Source organism: Artibeus jamaicensis, unplaced genomic scaffold (genome assembly GCF_021234435.1).
Source record: "Artibeus jamaicensis isolate MK-2021 breed Jamaican fruit bat unplaced genomic scaffold, CSHL_Jam_final contig_465, whole genome shotgun sequence".
Classification (NCBI taxonomy): Eukaryota; Metazoa; Chordata; class Mammalia; order Chiroptera; family Phyllostomidae; genus Artibeus; species Artibeus jamaicensis.
In genome coordinates this window covers 25,597,010-25,618,384 of record NW_026521843.1, presented here as the reverse complement: position 1 = coordinate 25,618,384, position 21,375 = coordinate 25,597,010, and the positions used below count along the sequence as shown (strand labels likewise).

Here is a 21,375-nt window from a genome sequence, read left to right as displayed (position 1 = left end):
TGGACAAAACATACTTAGAGGACAAATCAATATAAAGTATTCTCAAAAGACTCTTGAGCCCTGGCTGGTGTGACTTAGTGGATTGAGTACTGTCCTGCAAACCAAAAAGGCACTGGTTCGATTCCCAATCAGGGCACAGGCCTGGGTTGCAGGCCAGGTCCCCAGTAGGGGGTGCACAAGAGGCAACCACACATGGATGGTTCCGTTGCCCCTCCCTTCCCTTCCTTATAAAAATAAATAGCATCAAAAAAAAAAAAAAAAAGACTCGAGTAGGAAAAGCAGCAAAGTCCTTGGAGAACCTGTCAGTTCATATTGTAAAGTGAAGTATTTTTTCCCCTGGTATGAAATCCAGTATCTAAGCAAAAAAAAAAATAAGAAGAAGAAGAAGAAGAAAGATGAAATGCAACTGCTAGGGGTCTATAATGCTACCTCTCCAGACACTCCCTCAGAGTGTCCTTGCCCCACCCAACTCATAGGCCATGGAAGGTACATGCACAGCGGGAGGGAACAGAGCCTCAGACATTACCTGAAGGTCAGAGACACAGTGGGAGCGAAACCTAGCACACCTCCTTAAAGAGAAACAGGAAAAGTATTCTAAGCTGGCAACTTCATCACTATCATTAAGTAGGTTAATGGTGTAACTACAACAGTCACAAGTGATGAGGCCCCAAAATACTTTAGAAAAATCGGAATATTTTAACTAAATTTGTCAACTGCATGGACAATCATCTATGTCAGTGATTGCAACCCTGGCTGTTTATTAAAAATACCTGAGGAATTTTTAAAAAAAGTACGAAAGCCCAGAGTTAAGGGTCTATTTTCCTCAGGAGGCATCCAGGAGTCCCTTCACCCTCTCCAGCAGCATTGCCCAGTGGGAGTTCCTGCGGTGATGAAAATGGTGTGCACATGCAGTCGAGTGCAGCAGCAACTGGCCGTCTGTTGCTTCTGGGTGCTCAAAACAAGGCCAGTCCTCCAGGAAACTGGACTGTATTTAATTCCATAATCACAAGTTGTGGTTAGTAGCTGTGATTCTAGGTAACACAGGTAGAAAACAGTTCATTCTTTCTCTACTGGTTTCAAATACCTTTTATTACCTAGTAAGTTTCCACATATGCAGAGCTCTGGATTCTCCTTTCTATTCCACTAGTTTATCTGCCTAACCCCAGCCAACGGTGAGAGTTTTGTGGTATGCAGAAAATTTCAGATAAACTTCAGGATCATTTTATCAAGCTCATAAATACCACCTTGAAAACCTAAGAGCGAGTGCATCAAATTTAGAGAATAATTTGCAGAGAACAGATACTTCTATTGTCTTTTCATCGAGAAACATTTCACATCTCTATATTTTTAGTTCTTAGTTCTTCTTTCAGCCATGTTTCACTTAAGCTTCCTGTGCTTTTTCTTGCTGTTTATTTGCATGTTGTTCTTGCAAATAGGACTTTTTTTCCCACTGCAGTTTTGATGTGCTTTTGCTGGTTTGGGAGAAAGCTTATCTTTAGAGTATAGACTGCTATTGCCTATTTTAATCCACATTCTGCCCTTTGGTTAAGTGCTCAGCTAAGACTATTTCCCAAACTCTTTTGCAGCTAGGGGTGGCAGATGTCACTGGGTGGGGCTTCCAGGAAAACTTGGGAGAACTTAGCAGGAGTGGTGCCTCGCCCCCTTTGTGCCGTTCCTTTCTTCCTGGCACTGGAACATGATGACTGAAGTCCCAGCAGCATCTTATTGAGGATGATGGAGTAGAAAAAAGGAAGGATCTCGAGTCCCTGATGACTCTTTTAAAATGAGAATATATCCCTCTTTTAAGTCTCCAAACTGTTATAGTAATAGTGACTCCTACTGCCATCCTGAAATACTGCATCAGTTTTATGGATTATTTTTTTGGAGATATCTAGGTAGACAGTTTTTCCTCTTCTTTTCTTTTGCATATGTATTTTCAATTACCAAAATTTTACTGGCACTTCTTGCCCATCCTGACTTTGTAATGCTTTTGATTTTTAGTACATTGCTGCAATTCTGAAACACTGTATCTCCTAGGCTACGATCTTTTGAGTACTAGTGTTAAAAGGTACACAGGAATTTGAGTCAAACAGAAAGCCATTATGTTACACTGAGGTGCACAATAAAATAACCCTACTTCTATTGCACACAGAATAGAACCTTTAGGTCAATCCAAACAATTGAACTTTTTCAAGGAAAATACACAACTGTCCATAATTAGAAAATTTTCAACTTTCATAGACTAAGGTTAAATTCATGTTAACAACACCCCTAGGTACAACCCAGGGTTCATCTAGTTACTGAGAATAACACTAGTCCCACTCCTAATAACACCTAACATTTACTGAGTACTTTCTATGTAGAGAGCATTAAGTTTAAGTACTTGACATACATTATGAACTCTAAATCTCACAGCGACCTTGACTGAGGATGCCCACTTTAGTGAGGTAAAGAAATTTAGGAGGCAGAGAGAGATTAAGTAACTGCCGAAATCACACAAAGAACTGGTGGAGCCAGAGTTTAAACCCAGGTCAGATGATTCTGGGCCAAATTAAACAGAGCATTTAAATCATGCTTATCTTTTACTCATTTCTGTAATACTGAAGATGAGCAGAAAGCTATTTAAAAGTAGAATTAAAAAAAAAAAAGGAGTTTCTAAGTACATCAAGGACCTTTCCAGTACATTCTCAAAACACTATGGGAGAGGAGGAAGTTAAGAACTTAACAACACTAAAAAGGCACACAACTCAGGAATCTTTGAGAAAACCAACTTTAAAACTCTTTTTAGCTACAAAATCCTTCTGTCACATTAAATTTCACCCGAGAAGTCCAATATGTAAAGCAAATAAAATCAGATCCATGCCAGCGCCACCCCCAGCCTCAAATCCGAGGGCTTTGCAGCAGAGAGAGAGTTTCTAAATTCAAGGCCTTAAAATGTTTTCTGTAGCAGCAGCTACAAAATCAAACTGCTTACACAGTGAATATGATAGAAACATGAACCCACGAATCCTGTAATTTAGGCAAACCACTTTTACAAATATTTACTGAACACTAAGATGGAAGCTCTCACAGGAAGTAAAAAATATAAAAAGGTCCTTCTAAATCATATGATCTAAAAAGAGGAACGAACTGCCGCAGACGAGGCCGAGGGGTCTGCAGCGTGTGCGGGAGGGAACCTGGAGAACCCAAAGGCAGCAGGACAGCGTGCTCGCGGGGCACAGGCGGGGACGGAAAGGCTGCTGCGGACGGTCAGTGCACAGGGATGACTCCATTCGCTTCCCTTCCCTCAATTCCTCAGCTGGCCCCCAGAAGGCAGGCTCATGAAGAGCAACTTATTTCTTGGAGGATCACCGCGCCTCCTTCGAAGACGTGGGCCAGGACCAGTCCTGTAAACACACCTGAGGTGTTTGTGAGAAGGTATCATTTGCCACCTAACAGCACAGTCTCAGCAGAAAAACCATGTTCACTCACTCTTCTTCATATAGATCTTTGAGGCACATGTGAGCACCATCTGTAAGCAGCAAATACTGAACTGTGCTCTACTGTCTAATTTGGACTGCTTTTTGAGATAACGAGATTTACGCTTTTCCATGGAATGTGTTGTCACCATAGTGCTAATTAAAGATTAGGCCTTTGTTAAAATGTGGCTACTGGAACTTCTCTTAGAGTTCCAAGTACAAATGCAGTTTTCTTTTCTTTACAGTATCTTCTGGTGACCACAGTAGCTGCAGAAGTGTGTTTAGAACTTTACAAGATGTCCCTCTAATAATTAAACTGCAACCCAACAGCTGGAGCTTGCTCCCCTTCACGGCACCACTTTCTGTGGAAACGTCAGGCGGGAAGGAGGCGCTCGAGCTGGCAGGAGGCAGCTGGCCCATCAGTGGTGGGCCCGGGGAGGGCGTCGCCGGGCCCGGAATACGGCTCTAGTCACAGAGTACCTGGCATATGGGGAGGACCAGTGTATCTCCAGAACTGAATCTAATGTTCACTTTAAAGTGATACCCTAGTCAATCTGAAATGGGCACAAATTAGAGAAAATGTTTGTTAAATCTCTTAATTTAGACAAGTATCTATATAAATTACTTTAGTGGCAGACAGGCGACACAGGAAATTGCAGGGTGTCAGGGTGGGCAAGAACAGGGGACATTAGGATTAAAAGTGAATTGCTCTTTCATTCCATTTTCAAACCATGTTCGTCTAAGGGGCTCTGATGGCAATCGCTGGGGAAACCAGCCTACAGCCGGCCAGAGACAGACAAGTATTCAACTCCTGTCAGAGGAGAAGGCTCTCCACAACACGCAGGGGACTGCAATGTTCTGCCGCCGGGCAGTCTCAGTTTCTCTCAGTTTCCAGGGAGACAAGCCAAAGTTTTAAAGCAGCTGAGGGACAGATACATCAATGTAAACATTTAACTCTCTTTTTAACAAATTAAATTTCCAACAGTTTCACAACTTAATTTTGCCTCATTACTTACAGTGCACTTTCCATATCTGCTATATTTTCTTCCATTTTCAGAGACTACATAGAGGTAAATAAAGTTGTCATGAGATCCTACAGCCAGGAAGGTGCCATCTAGAATGAAAGAGGAAAACGTGTCGACTAGAGAAATACACTGATAGATTTATCCACTGTTACTTTACCATCAGTTTAACTGTCATCTGATGAACTAACCATTCCATCACTAAGCACACTTGGAAAACGAACGGTCACTAGTTCCGTACATCGTCCCTTCTTGTAGATGCTCCCCGGCTTTGCACTCCACACACTCCAGCCTCATGTCCTTCTAGGTAGGTACGATCTGGCCCCAGGGAAGTGAACCTGCTTTGATGGGTCTAGGTCACAGTGCTCTCACTGCTGCAAGGCTGAGTGTACACCGGCTCATTTCAGCTGAGCACACCTGTCCAAATACAGGGTCGTTTTCTTAGAAGGGACCAGGTTCTCTTCTCTAGGGTCTCCTCTCCTGTACTTGTTACATAGCAGATGGTAGGTAAAGTCCAACTGATCCTTGGGTTTTAGTTGCTACATCTGCAGTAGTTTACCTGTTACTACAGTGCTGAAACCAAGCCAATCCAAACCAGAAAGGCTTTGCTGCTTCAAGTCCTGCCACTTATACACTGCAGGAAATAACTTTTCCTTCCTTTTTCAACTCAGAACAGTATTCAGTGCTTCCTTTAAAACAACTTAGAAGCAACCAAAAGGATCCCTTGGGACCCACACTGACCCAACAATTACTGGAATATATCTTTGAACATAGGTGAATGTCACTATAATTCCAAGGGGAGAATGATATGAATCAAAACCATAATAGGGGGACAAGGAAATAGAATACTACAGAAACTTAACATTTTGAATGAGGTACAAAGAATTACTCAAACAAAGCTAAACAAATGTATCAAATCCTTATGAGGTGCTGAGCATTATATTTAATCAACAAAACAATCATTACCATGTAACTGGTAACAATGTAACCCAATTTCAAAGAGGTTGAAGGGCCTGTAAAGTTTGTGTAATTTTAATATTACTATAATTTCTTTTATATTCTCTATATACAAAAAGGTTGCTAAACAGATGTACCATTCAGTCTAGTACCCATCCACATTCTAAGTATCTATAGTTCCCCCTCCAAAAAAGAAGGGGAGTTTGTGCACTGTTGTCTGCTTTCAACTGCACATACGGTCGTTTGCTATAAATTTATGTTTGCTTGGTGATTTACAATGTTGTTTAACTTTAGAAGATCTTTTGCAGTTTCCTGCAGAATTTAATTTGATGTTGGGGGGAACATACTTAAGACTTAACTCTAGAGATTAGAGAGAAAAAAAGCCGACTTTACTGGAAATGGAAATACGCAGTTACAGAGAAACGCTGGGAGTGCCAGGGCTGGGGCAAGACTACCCACCCACTGAGTAGCGCATCACAGAGAGCTGTTCATTCCCGTCTGTGTGGATAGAGACAAGATCTCTGGTTTCCGCATCCAGAACAAACCACCTGTTGAGAAGTAAAAATCAAAAAATGTTCAGATATTAGCACTTATGGGGAAAAAGTGGTTGCTCATCTTTTCTTTTTAATTTTTAAAAATTAAGAAATTTTATTAATGCCCTTGAGTGTGACATGTTTCCCTCTTCTAATGAAGGATGAATTCATTTTGCAAAATGCTGCTAGATACAATATAAATATACCTATATGGGCCAGGCGTGTTTTTCATTTCTATTTAGGTATTCACTGAATGCCTACAGGTGTCTTTGCCTAGGCACTGTTTAAATAGAGTAAGACGGCAGGATCAGTATTCTTGAAGATTATACTAGAGTTGAGAAAATGGAGATGAGCCTATTAAAACAAAATAACCTTGCAGAGGTGGTGGTCAAAAAAATCACAGCATAGGTTGCATGTATCTGAGAGACACATTCATTACTAGTGTGTGAAATGCAAAAAAAAAAAGAAACATTGCAAATCTGCATTTATTATATTGATATACATGATTGTTAACTTATTTTCAGTTACAGTCTAGAAATTATTAAACAAAGAAATATAAAAACATAAAGGATGTTTTCATTTTCATATAATGGAAACATGGATATCGCTAAAAAATATGGCCAAAAAAAAAAGTCTTCACTCGGCTCTGCAAAATGTCAGTAATAGTCATTGCACACAATACTGCTGTGCCCAAGGGGCACACTCTTTTCACAGCACTCAAAGTTATTTTGGTAGTGACTCATTTGGGATGCACAGCACCTAACACCTTTTCCTTTTTCTGCTTGTTGAAGGAGCCATATCTATGGCTTAAATGTTATGGCTTGACGTTAGTCACATACAAATGAGCAGCTAGTCATGACCTTGAACCTATGTACCTGATATTATGTATCAATATTTAAGTACCAATCTTAGTAATGGTGACTAAGCACAGGGTGGGGCAAAAGTAGGTTTACATTTGTTCATATGGAAAATACAATAATTAATAAACAATAATACAAGAATAAATTCTGTGTCTTGCATATAAATGTAAACCTTTTACCCCGAACTCTCATTAGGAAAATGAATGGTAGTAGACACAGAAAAACCTTTAGGGAGGATCAGATGTAGGAGTGGGTTGAGCTGAACTCAGAGAGAAGACATACGGCAGTTCAGGCAGGAGGAGCGAAAGCTGCATAGCTATGGAGGTGGGAGGGAGCACGCAGTTAAATTCAGAGAGAAAAGCAGAGGGCCATTCATTTGTAACCAGCAGGGGGCACTCTGCCTCTCTAATATTTCCAACATTTGCACATGGAAACTAAATCTGAGACAATTTTTCATTCACGCTTACAGGAAAAGTCAAAGTATAAAAGCCTCTTGAGGTAAACTGATGACTTAAATACAACTACATAATATGTGACTCTCATCAGACCTTTTTCTGAGAACACTCGAAGGACTGAATGGTGTTTCAGAAGAGCACGGTGAGATGGGGGTATAAAGAAAAGCTGGGAACCGAAGATGGGATGAGAGAGGAGGCAGGTCACAGGTGGGGCTGAGCTGGTTGAAGGACTGCAGATCGGGGAGCTGCCTGGCTCTGATCACACACTAAAAATATTTGTACAATGAATAAACGAACTAAATATAAAATAAGTCTTGAACACGACAAAACAGCAAGAATTACTTGGTGGTAGTGCAGTGTGCTGGGAGAAATGGTTAGGGTGGAGAAAATGGAACAAGACTAGAAAAATAAAATCACTACCCGAATCTCCTAGGACAGGATGGGACAAGAGCGGCAAGTTTTGTTTTTAATTATTCACATGGGGAAATTCCACCAGCAAACTAAAAACACTGCAAATCTGCATTTATTATGCCAGTAACAGAAATCATGACAGTTCTTTTTAATTTTGAAGCTAATTATATAACTACTAGCTGGAAAGGGACAATTTCTTTTTCAGATTAAAGAAAATACTGTTCAAAAGAGTAACGTGCTTTAAATTAAAAAAAAAATGTTTAGTGATGTTATTTCATATGCCAGTATATTCAAAGTAGGAGATGAAAGACGAAAAGATCTCAACTGTTTACTTATCAAATGAAATCCCTCTCTAAACATGTTTGTAAATGAATTTTAGTAACTTGTGAGCTATGAGTTGAAACCTCTCGGTAGCTAACCTAATTCATAAATTCTGTCTTCTATTCAGCTAACAGAAATAACTTCTCTTTGTGAATACTTGATTTAAAAGCAGGAAATGGGCACTTTGAAGCCTATGCTGTGTGTTCATTGAATATTTCCATTTCAAAAGGTATGTAAGAAACACGCTTTACTGCAACTGGACGGTATTCGTAGATCATGGGTTTCTTCTGAGAATGTATTTCATTAATCAACTTTTATAGCTACCACTGTGATGCTCCTCTAAGCCATGCAATGCCAAAATTGAGGCCAAGTGAACTGCCCTTTCAGATTAAGGGAACAAATATCAACTGGGATTAAACAGATGCACCTAAGAACAATGAGAGAGAGAAATGCTCTCATCACATCAAATGTGGCAAGGATAGGTGGGACGTCAATTTTTAGGTGGAGAGGAGTAGATAAAAAGGACAAAGGGGGAACTTCCACCAAGATGAAGGCATAGGTGGAAACACTTTGCCTCCTCGCACAACCAAATCTAAAAACAACAAAGTTTTTAAAACAATAAACGCAGCCAAGCCACAGAAAATCAAACAATATAAAGTCTGACAACAATGAACCACTCAGCTAAACCGGTGAGAGGGGCGGAGCAAGCAGCAGAGCAGCTGGGCAAAAAAGATCCCCCAAACAGGATGCAGGGCAGCCGAGGGCACAGATCCCAGGTGCAGGGTAGCGACGGGTGGACTGAGGGAAGGCCCGGGACAGCTGGATGACTGTGGTCACGCATTTGTGCGCAGATAAACCAGCGAAGAAGTGAGCATTGAGACAGACCTTGCAGGCGTCAACACAGGGCGGTGGGCTGACCATGGTCGCACATTTGTGCACAGATAAACAGGCGGGGGGTGGTGGTGGTGGTGGTGGTGGTGGTGGTGGTGGTGTGTGTGTGTGTGTGTGTGTGTGAGCGGTGAGGTGGACTGGGCGGGAGGGAGCGGAGAGGACCGCATTGCTCCCTCTCTGACCCGCCCCCACATACAGCAATCACAAACCAGCGACCTGGGTAGCCCTGCCCTGGTGAACACGTAAGGCTCCCCCTTCTCATACATAACAGGCACAAACAGATAAAAACATGGCTCAAGAACAACTCAGAGCCCCAGAGCTGATAAATCTAAGTGAACAAGAAATTGCCAACCTATCAGAAGCACAGTTCAAAACACTGGTGATCAGGATGCTCACAAAAACTGGTTGATTTTAGTCACAAATTCGAGGAACATATGAAGGCTAAACTAATTGAAATAAAGGGAAATGCACAGGAAACCAATAGTGATAGAAAGGAAACTGGGACTCAAATCAAGGGAGCAGACCCGAAGGAAGAAAAAAATGACCAAACAGAAAAGGATGAAGAAACAAGAATTCAAAAAAATGAGGAGAGGCTAAGGAACCTCCAGGACATCTTTAAACGCTCCAACATCTGAATTATAGAGGTACCAGAGGAGAAGAGAAAGAGCAAGTGGAAAACTTATTTGAACAAATAATAAAGGAGAACTTCCCCATTCTGGCAGAGGAAATAGACTTCCAGGAAATCCAGGAAGCTCAGAGAGTCCCAAAGAAGTTGGACCCAAGAAGGAACACACTAAGGCACATCATCATTACATTAGCCAAGATTAAGATGAAGAAGAGAATCCTAGAAGCAGCAAGAGATAAAGAGACGGTAACCTACAAAGGAGTTCCCATCAGACTGTCAGTGGATTTCTCAAAAGAGACCTTACAGGCAAGAAGGGGCTGGAAAGAGGTATTCCAAGTCATGAAATCCAAAGACCTACATCCAAGATTGATCTATCCAGCAAAACTTTCATTTAGAATGGAAGGACAGATAAAGTGCTTCTCAGATAAGATCAAGTTCAAGGAGTTCATCATCACCAAGCCCTTACTATATGAAATGTTAAAGGGACTTACCTAAGAAAAAGAAGATAAAAAAGATGAACAGTGAAAGGACAGCAAACTCACAGTTATTAAGAACCACACCTAAAACAAAAGCAAACTAAGAGGACAGCTAGATCAGGAGCAGAACCATAGAAATGAAGATCACATGGAGGGTTAGCAACAGGGGAGTGGGAGGAGGAGAAGGGGGAGAAGGTACAGAAAATAAGTAGCATAGATTGTAGGGGGGGGGGGGGGGGGGGGGGGGGGTGGTGGGGGGGGGCTGATTTTTCTAGGATGTTCTTGTCCTGAATCCAGTTTCCTGAATTTGCTCAGTTCATTCCTCTTGCCTGATACGAGGTCTCTGCTCTTCACTGCCCCTTCCAGACGCAAGAGTGCCATCAAGGCAGGTCTGGTCCCCCCTCCTGTGTGCAGTGGTCTCTGACAACTCAGGCTCATGGGAATTTCTCTGTGGGTGTCCCAGCACTGGTGCCTGTTTATTCAATCAAGTAATACTGAACTACTAATGCACCCTTACCTTTTTATGCGCACACATAATCTACTTGGGGCAGGGACCATGTCTCCCTCTATTTCTCAGGGCCACTCGCTGCACCTGGATCAATGCTCTGCAAGTTGCAGGAGCTCAATGAGCATCTGAAGAGGGACTCAGAACCGGAGTTGCAACAAGGCAGAACTGAGAGGAATTCATGCTGACAGAGTTTAAAAACACTGTACGCCTCGGGAAATGAGCTCAGGAGTGCCCATGGGCCAAGTTGAGAAGCTTCAAATTACAAAGGGAAAAGGCTGTTCACTTTTTCTGTATCACGCACAATTGGATGTGTGCTGCTTTCTTTATACTTGGAGGCAGAGAGGGAGAGAAACATCGATGTGTGGTTGCCTCTTGCACACCACCCACTGGGGACCTGGCCTGCAACCCAGGCATGTGCACTGACTGGGAATCAAACTGGTGACCCTTTGCTTCAAAGTTTGGCACTCAATCGACTGAGCTACATCAGCCAGGGCCAACTGGTATGTCTTAATGATTCAAATTCCTCTAACCCTTACACTCCATTCAATGTTTAACTCCTTCATATATATGGTAAATGCTTTTTAAATCTCAGCCAGTGATTTAGCCTTCAGAGATAAACATTTGTTACAATATTTCTAAGTATGCTGAACCACTCTACTAAGCACATCTCAAAGAGTACTGGTGGAATAGTGGAAAGAGACAAGCACTGGAACCATACAGAACCTGAGTTCAAATCCAAACTCAGTTACAAGTGACCGGAACTCTGTGGGTCTTAGTTTCCTGTCGGTACAATGGAGAAACAAATAAACATTCTGTTGTCCTCTTGCGAAGATTTAACGTGATATATAAAAAAATTCAGTACAGGGTCTGTCATCAGATACTAGATAAATAGTAAGTAATTCTTACTTTTATTATTTCACTGAGTTTATTTAGCATTTGGGATGTCTGTTCAACTGCTCAAAAAATAGACCTGAAGTGAACTCCTTCACGGGTTTTCTGAAAACTAGTTCAGTACAATAGCTCAAGCTGTTTCCCGCATGCTTGACTAATTGTTGGGGTACAATAGAAAATAATTTCCTACAAAGTGACCTTACACATACCTATTTAGTCCAAGTCTAAGTAATATTCCAGTATAGACATGTGATTGGAGAAATCTGAGATAGTAGAGCCATCTGTACTTGCCAGCTATCACCAATTATTTTCCAAGAAGCCTAATTCTATAATTCAATTATTTCAGAACCACTGAAATAGCATCTATAATTACATACTACCACATTTCAAAGTTTCATCTTTACTTTAATGACCTGTTCTTTCATGATTCTGAAAGACTGCAGCACTGTTTCTGAAAAGCAATTTTAATGTTTTGACTTTCCAAAGTTGTTAATTTGTACCCAAAGTCAATGGGGGTGGGGGATGGGGAGTGGGGGTGGTTTGCTTCAAAACAAATAAAAACAAAAACCCAAAACTCTAAATGACTAAATTTAATTAGAGTCAAATGAACTGGCTGATTTGAAATATTTGTTATATAAACAAAAATATAAGTGTGTTCACAATAGTTTTACCTCATTAATAACAACTGGCATTCCACATTTTCTATAGGTTTAACTTTTGGAAACTGGCTTTGTATTTTTCCTACCTCTTTTTTAAAAAAAGAAATTATTTGTGATGAGAACTTATTAGCAGAGGCAATATAAATGACTCAAAAATATACAGATCATAAATATGTATTAATAAACTTGGAAAGGTACTATATAAGGTCTGCAAAGACAACAACAATTTCAGGAAATATACTTTCATTATCCATCAGTTTGGCATTCATGAAGACAGGATGACAAAGGTACAGCACAAACAACTTCATGTTCAATCCTTCCCCACCACAGCTCTTAACATTTTCTAATTTAGTTATGTTAATTTTTAAAATTCTGCCTCCATCCCTAACATACACTATAATGTGGGCTGCACAAGGGTAGAAATTTTTGTTTTGTACCCTGATGCAGCCTAAACACCCACAACAGTGTCTAAGAAAGAGCTCAATAGTTACTGATGACTAAATAAGTAAATGTAACAGGTAAGAGCAACAAGCATATTAGTGTGCCATTTAAAAGATTAATTCCCCAGATCAGATTGACAACATTCCTACACAATGATCAAACACCCCACCACTTCAAATTACTCAACTTGCATTTCCCTTAGAGACCCTACCTGCCTGAGTGCGTTCCTATGGCCACCACTGTGCCACTTGGATGAAAATCTGCACAGTGTCCTGGTTCCTAGAAGAGAGACAGACAGCTGTTGGGGAGAACATGAGAAAGTCTCCCTAGATCTATGCGAATAGTGGCAAAAATGTACTTGACAATAACTTGTTTCATAAAAACGTGGAATTCTAATGAACTTCCTTAGAGCCATCTGGTATGAGAGGAAGAAGAGTCTGAGAGCAGGAAGGGATGTACATGCTGGCAGAGTGGTGAGGGGAAAGGACAACCAGCTTGTGGCGAGGCACTGGGATAATCATACGGATAACAACAACAAACATTTGCACAGCTCTTCAGTCTGCAAAGACATGTTTATGCCCTTTGGGCTAGAAAAGATACCTCAGTGGGGTAGGGAGAAAACACAGTAGGAGGCCAACTCAAAAAGAAGACAGTCTGTTAGTCAGCAGCACTTACTGAGTCCAACTGCAACACCACCAGAGGCCCAAACGTTTCTGTAACAATGCTCCATGAATATTCAAAATCTTGCTTTTACTACAGAAACCGATGGAAACATTGAGCTTTTGCACTAGTTTGCTTCTTCAGGGTGCGTTCACTGTTCACGTTATACTTTGTGACTAAACACTCTCCTGGTTACTTAAGCACTTTATTTTAACCAACGCTGAGTCCTTTCTCCTTTGCTGCTCCCAACTGCTAAGCTGGGGAGGTTCCGTGGGGAGGGTACCACTCCATTTTGCTTTACTCACATCCACGAGTCTCGTCCATTCCAGCTTGTGTTCCGCTGAGTTCCACATGCACACCTGTCTATCCTGAGCACATGTCAAGAGCAAATCTTTGAAGGGATGTGTGGCAAGACCCCAAAGCTCATCTGTATGACCCTGAAGATAAAATATACCTACTGTTATATGAAACAAAGAAAATTGCAAAAAATATTCAGTTAATAGTTAAAATCTCAGTTTACCTGGACTTCTATTTGGAAGCCATCGTTAAATGTTCCCCGTAAAATAAAGTTTCGTGATGTGCCTACTAAAAATTGATCTGCCTTTCCTTCTGCTACAGCTCTGATTGTTCCATACTGATCAGGAACCTAAAAAAGAAAATTGTAATGTCACCAAACACACACTACCATCCACTAGTTACTACCTTCATGGAGGCTACATTTACAGCTGAAAGCAATTAAGAACAGAATTCCAAGTTTGAAAGTAACATGGTAATCTTACGCTAATAACTTGTTCAATTACATTTTATTACACAGAAGTTATAATGTGTTAACAGAGTTTGCTTCAGTTCATTTTAATTTATATTTTATATGATTTAAAAATTTATTTATTTATTTATCTTTAGAGGGGAAGGGAAGGAGAAAATATCAGTGTATGGTTGCCTCTCATGGGTCCCCTGCTGGGAACTGGCCTGCAACCCAGGCATGTGCCCTGACTGGGAATTGAACCGCAATCCTCTGGTTTGCAGACCCATGCGCAATTCACTGAGCTACACTAGCCAGGGCTTTTAAAAAAATATGTATTTTATATGATTTTAAATGTTCGGGGTTAGGAGGGGAGGACAAGAAACTGGATAACATGAAGAATGAGGTCTGGCTTTGTTACTTACTAGTTATCTTACTTTGGGTAGGTCACTTAGCCTAAGACAAATTTCTTTACATGAAATATGGGGATAGTGAATACAAGCCCCACCTACTCATGACTGTTGTTTAAGGATCAAAATACAAGTGCAGTACATGTGAGATTTCTCTGTAAACTAAAAAGCAATATATTGTAAAGTGTTATACCTCATTAACAAGACTCCTTGGGAGATCAATCTCATTTAATGCACTACACGGCACTCTGACAGTGAATGCTGTATCAATACAGTAAGCCCAAAGAATGACTCTGAAATAATGCAATTCTTTCTTCTTTACGAAGTGAGATCTAAAACTACTCCTAAAAGTACAAAGAACTGAATTCTAAGAGTATCCAAATTTGTGTTAGAAATGGTAAAGGGAGGATGAACCAGATAGTGTAGCTTTAGATTAGAGGGTATGAATTATCTGTGAAGAAACAGCATGAACTCAAGGGTGAAATAAAACAATTCTTATCCATCTTAGAAATAAAACTCAAAAGCAGTATTATTGGGATCCTCTTTTTTAGAGATTTTGTCTGAAAACACGTTATGTGTGGAAAACATTGAGCGTAAGTTTGAAATCTAAGTCACTGAAAGAGAGGCGATACTGAACTCTGGGATCTGCCTTTGCTTTGAGAATCACTGATCTGGAACACAGTTCTCAGCTGCCCCGTGTCCTGAAACCTCAATGCAGTCCGTACACCTTCCATGAGCACAAACTCGGTCAGGTTTTATGGCTGCACTTGGGTCCATGCCATGAAGCAGACACATACATAGAAATTAGCTATTATCATTAAGCCCAATGTTGAACTATTTTCAAGTTTTAAAACTAAACTGGCCATTTTATACACCCTGGTTCTATTTTGGGTCACCAAAAAAAAAAAAAATCAAGCCAGGCTCTGGCCAGGAGGTCAGCTGGTTAGAGCGTTGTGCCCAATACACCAGGGTTGCGGGTTTGATCTGTGGTCAGGGCATGTACAAGAAGCAACCAGTGAGTGAGTAAACAAGTGGAACAACAAATCAACTTTTTGTCTTAAATAAATAAATAATCTCAGAAACAAACAAGTTAGTTATTCTGCTCAATCTTTTTAGTTTTTTCAAACTATTTAGTTTAATGTTTGGTCCTTTTTTTTCTTTTCTTTTTGAGGGAATTAAATGTCAAGAATGGGCACCAATTTCCTGGAAAAGTAAGTTATCTTAATGTGAGACTGAAGACATTAGTTTAGAGGGTTTAACATCTTACAGTTTTCATTTTCCCATCCTTACCTCAATTTCTCTCTCCGAGTTCAGGTCATGATCCCACAGAAGCACTTTTCTGTCTTTCCCTCCTCCAGTTAACAGCATCCCATTTCTCATCTGACAAAGTGTGAACACACTGCCGTCATGAGCTTTGATCTGTTTGCTGATCTGATAAACACCTGATGTGAAGAGGAAAAAACAAAAACACCAGTGATAATATTTCCATCGAACTTTAGTGGCTTTCTGGAAGGAAAATTGAGCAGAACTACAGATGTTCCTTGACCTATAAGATGTGGCTACATTCCAATAAGCCCACTCTAAGTTGAAAATGCACCTGACATACCTAATTTACCGAAGATCCTAGCTTAGTCTAGCCGGTTTCTACTGAAAGGCATGCTGTTTTCGCACCACTGTAAAGCTGAAAAACTGTCAGTCAAACCACAGTAAGTTGGGGATCATTTGTATGGAGCAAATATCAAAAGTGCTTATGACTCAACAATCAAAACCTATTTCAGCAAGTTGTACAAGACTGGTAATAAAGCTTAATACAATTTTTTGCATTTATGTCAATATTTAGTTACTCTGAAAATATTTCAAAATACATTCTTACAAAAGAGCAAACTAAAGTACTAATAATTCCATAGACTATAGAGGATATTCAGAACTTTACAATCTCATAATCATCTTATATAGTAGTTAGGGTAGTCTGACTTTTCTGATTTTAGAGCTGAGGACACAGAGTGGCTTAGAGCTGAAGTCACCAGAAGTAGCTTAACCAATACCACACAGAGTTCGCTAGTGGCAAAGCTGTGAATAGGACTCCAGTCTCTTCACTCAATGTTCCCTTACGTCTGCAAAAAAGCTTTCACTCCCTGCTGAGGTACAGCCTTAATATTTAACAATTAGCAACCACTGGTGACCTACCTGCTCTGCCAAGGACTACCCCTTTATTTGTTAAGATATAGGGGCCTGGGAAAGCACTGAAGGCTTGGAACAGTGGCTTTCGACAGACCAGAGAAGGGCTACCTTTCTTATACACTTGCAATGCTTTACAAGTACCCAGGGAGGGACAAGGCACATATATTAAAATATTTTAAATCCACGTGGAGATTAACACACACACACACACACACACACACACACACACACACACACACACAGAAAGAATATAATCAAATCCACTTTCTTAAAGGTGAGGACGAGATTTTAGTACATAAACCCTTTTCTTTGTTATTTATCATGCCTTCCTCAGAGAAGCTTTATCTGGCTAGTGAGATTGATAGAGAGAGTTAAAGCTTTTTGGATGCTAATTATCTTGCATAATTAGTTATTAAATTCAAAATGGGAAGGTAGAACCTAGATCTTTAAGAAAAATAAAAGTGCAAGTTTAAAAATTATTCAGTGGAGGAAATGGATGAAAGTGGTCCAAAGACACAGTGATAAGGTAAGTGAGCACTGGGAGTCCGATGGCCGCAGTGAACAATGCTGTGTTGTGTATGTGAAAGTTGCTGATGCCAGATCTTCACAGTTCTCATCACAGGAGAAAAAAATTTTAACTCTGTGAGGCGATGGACATTAACTAAACTTGTGGTTAAATAATTATGTTGTATACCTTAAAATTACACAATGTTATATATCAACGGTTACCTCAGTAAAGCTGGGAAAATGCTCATTTTCTAAAACTGTTCACCAGCTGATGCATAAACAAAAGGTGACATGTCCACACCATGGAACTTTTTATTCAGCCATAAAAAGGAAAGTATGATACATGCTATGAACATGGATGAACCTTGAAAACGTCCAGGTTCAAGTGGAAGAAGCCATCACAGAAGACCACATATATATGATTCCCCTGATATGAACTGTCCAAAATAGGTAAATCCAAAAAGGGCAAAAGCAGACAAATGGCTGTTAGGGGCTGAGGAAAGGGAGGAATGAGAAGTGATTGCTAAGGGGCATAGTGCAATAAAATGTCCTGAAATTAAATAGTAGTGCTGGTGGCCCAACTCTGTGGATAGAGTAAAAACCACTGAACTGTGTATTTTGAAAAGGGGAATTCTTTATATATCTCCATAAACTTGTTATTGAGATTATTCACTTTTGATCTTTTTATAATATTTGAGCTGACAATTATATTTTAAAAATTAACTAAAATTTGTAGGGCTTCAGTATCCTTAAAAAAAAAGCTACAGCTGACTAAAGATCACTGAGTGTGAGGGTGCTAGTGGTACAGATACTCACCAGACGGTATGTCTGACAGGGAGGAAAGAAAGCCTGGCTGAGTTGGAGTAAAGCTTGCCCGATTTAGCGGAATGAAAGCAGAACTCCAACAAACTTGCTGTTGAGGGTGACTGCTTCAGCTCGCACCAACATTCATCAAGTAGAAATACTTCAAACAATATAACTGTGTCCAGCAGGCTAGCTAGCCAGTCACCTACAATGTGTGAGGTGACTAAGAGAGAAAGGGCATCTGAGACGTGAATTTTCTGAGTACTGTCGGCTTTATTTGAGCCTTTAAGGGGGAGGGGGCATACTTTCTCATACATGGTTAAATGAATAAGAGTAGTCTTTTAAACTACAATGTAAAATTACAAAAAGCAGAGGTGTGGAGGCTCACAGATCTGCATCAGAAAGCAGAAAAATGAAATACAGTTTTTCCACTTTTAATTCAGTTTTCCAAACTTTTAAACATGACAAAAACCTTGCTAAACACTTAAGATCTTCCTAGAATGATGGAATGTTACCAAATAGAAAATATAACTGAAGAACAAATGCTTCCTGAAGCCTGTATTTCTGACATTTCAATTCAAGCCAAGTAATGTTTAAAAAAGAGGCCAAAAAAAATAATTATGCCTGAACTTAAAAACCTATCGCGTCTCCAGATGCAATCAGTGCCACGTCCCTGCGAGCGTCCCTGCCAGCTGCCCCTTTCCTCTCATCTCTAACAGAGCGAAGCTTCCATAAAAAGCAAGTTTACCTGGACTGCCAAGTAAAGATGTTTGGCGGGCTTTCTGTGCCTAACACGAATGCCAAGGAGACTTTGAAATTTATGTTATATTCTTAGCAACTGAGCAAATGGGCCCATGTCAATTATTTGGAGAGTAGGTAAAATGGTGGTGTGTTCCTTAGTTCCTAAAAAGAACTTAGATGTAAGAATAATGAACATTTTTATGGTGTAGTAGATACCATCAACTTCCCATCCCCCTCTTAAAAACTATGTATTATTTAATATAAGAAAAAACTGAACTATTTCATGTATGTAGGAAATAACAAATACCTTGTACAACTTAAGTGTCTACTGACAGAGAAATGAATCAAGAAAATGCAGTGTGTGTGTGTATACACACACAGACCCGTACACACACAATGGAATAAAAAAGGAGATTCTGCCATTTTCAACAATATAAACAGTCCCAAGGACACGACGTTAAAGTACAATGAGAGTGAAATACAACTACTGTATGATCTCACGTACCTGTGGAATCTAAGAAAAAAACCATAGGAAGAGAACAGACCAGTGGTTGCCAGAGGCCAGGGTAGGGGAACGGGGTGAAAGTAGTCAAAAGGTATAAGCTTTCGGTGATCAAACAAGTAAGTTCTGAGAGGTAATGAACAGCATGGTGACTAAAGTTAACGGCACTGCACCATGTATTCGAAGGCTGCCAAGGGGATGATATTCAAAGTTCTCATCACTCACACACGCATACACAAAACTATGTTAGGTGATGGATATTAACTTATGTTAATCATAGTGCAGTACATATCAAATCATTATGTTGTATGTCTTAAATATACAGTGTTATAGATCAATGAAACTGGGGAAAAAGAAATAGAATATACTAACTACTTTGAAAATTTCTGTTAGTACATATTTAAGATACCAAAGCAAGAAATTATACAGGAGAGCTTACAAGGCACAGAACACAGTTCTGCCTTGTGTCTCATACTAGAATAAAAGAAACAGCTGTGGAATTATGTTTGTGCCATCCAAAAAACGTCCCTTAAGGAACATGACAGCACAGTACACTCACATTTTAGTTGTAAGATTGCAGTGGGTACAAAAATGTCCTATTGGGGAATATACAACTTGGATCAATTTATTGAATTTTGGCAAGACTTTTAAAGCGGAAACAGTAAACTCTGCTGTGATCTGAGTTGACACATTTATTTCACCGTATGCACCAAATCCTTCCCAGACGTACTGAAAACCCCAAATATACAAATGAAGAAACAACATTCTTAGCAAGTTTGCCTATAACAGGGTCAGTTTTGCAGCAGAGCACAACACAGGCCATTTCATGTCCCCAACAGTTTACATCAGATTTCCCATTTCCTGTGTTTGCATATGCAGATTTTCATTGCACAATTTTTTCAGACAAAAACTGTAATAAAAATCACCTCCGAACCTTTCCCAACCTCTCTAGTCTTGACACACATTAAGCTAATAAAGGATACATTTATACCCAAATCATGCTCTGTACCAGAGGATAACATGTCAACAATTTAAGTCATGGTTTTGAAATACAATGTTCTGGGCATTTCAGATTCTGAAAAGTGGGAAAGGTAGTTGATAAAATACTGATGTTCTAACTTTCTTTTCTATTAAGATTCTTCAACCCACTGCCATCCTTGTCATATGTGAATTTTGAACATAAAGTAAATGAAAGAGACTATGAATACATGGCCAATCATTGAGATCAGGGTCACTGATAATACAATTTATGGATTTTTTAAAGCTTCTGAATACATCTAAATTCAACTCAACTGCAAAACTTTTAGAAATTCAGGTGAATGGATATGGAAAACACCAATGATGGTAATCTCTTACAAAACACACAATAAAAATCTTCACAGTCACCCTGGCTTGTGTGGTTCAGTGGACTGAGTGCCGACCTGGAACCAAAAGGTTGCTGGTTCAACTCCCAGTCAGGGCACATGCCTGGGCTGCAGGCCAGGTCCCCAGTAGGGGGCACATGAGAGCCAACCACATACTAATGTTTCTCCCCCCCTTTTTTGCCCTCCCTCCCCCACTCTCTAAAAATAAATAAATATAAAAAGATTTTTAAAATACGATCATAAGACACCTACAATGCTATACTCAAATTCCACACTTCAGTGAAAACAGTACTTCGATTAGTACCACTCAACTACAGTGACACTCAAAAGTAAGATTAAAGTCATTTCCTTAAGGAAATGTTTAACAAATAATTTTCAACAGTTAAGAACATATGCCCGACACTGTTAGTCCTGAGGAAATCCATTAGGAAAGTCAAACATATAAATTGGGTCTTCCCTTCTGAGCAGGGGAACAAGGATTGCCTTACGTAAGTGTAAATCACACGTGGTGATTTCCACGGTCTGATGCAGAGACTCCAGAGAGACGAAGCCAAGGATCACCCTGTTTATTTGCTGAGACACAAGGAACAGGAGATGGCATTGGGACAAAAATGGGTACTTGGAGCAGTGGCTCTGACCAACTAGAGAAGTATTCTATTTTTTTAAATTATATTTTATTAATTATGCAGTTAGTTGTCTCAACTTTTTTCCCCTTTGCCCCCCTCCACCCAGCACTCCCCCTCAGGCCATCCTGCCACCATTGTTCACGTCCATGGGTCATGTATATAAATTCTGTGGTTACTCCATTTCCTCTAGTGTACTCTACATCCCATGGCTATTCTGTGACCACAAATTTGTACTTCTTAATGCCCTCACCTCTTCACCTCTTCCTCCACACTCTCCCCACATATAGCAACCATCTGAGATGGCTGGTATTTGTGCTGGACTTGGAGATT

General features: G+C 40.0%; 1 protein-coding gene across 4 annotated transcripts in view; it reads right to left on the bottom strand.

Moving 5' to 3' along the window:
* The window catches only part of EML4 (EMAP like 4), a 208,170-nt gene that overhangs the window by 16,849 nt on the left and 169,946 nt on the right, over positions 1-21,375 (bottom strand). For all 4 annotated transcript variants that reach the window (XR_008391938.1, XR_008391937.1, XM_053666818.1 and 1 more), the window contains exons 14-19: positions 15,611-15,762; positions 13,689-13,814; positions 13,474-13,605; positions 12,720-12,787; positions 5,897-5,985; positions 4,475-4,572 (exon numbers count right to left, since the gene is read on the bottom strand). Coding sequence is in view for 2 of the 4 variants with exons in the window: in XM_053666818.1 (XP_053522793.1) it covers positions 4,475-4,572; positions 5,897-5,985; positions 12,720-12,787; positions 13,474-13,605; positions 13,689-13,814; positions 15,611-15,762 (665 nt within the window). In the remaining 2 variants the exon portion in view is untranslated. The remainder of the gene's footprint in view (positions 1-4,474; positions 4,573-5,896; positions 5,986-12,719; positions 12,788-13,473; positions 13,606-13,688; positions 13,815-15,610; positions 15,763-21,375) is intronic.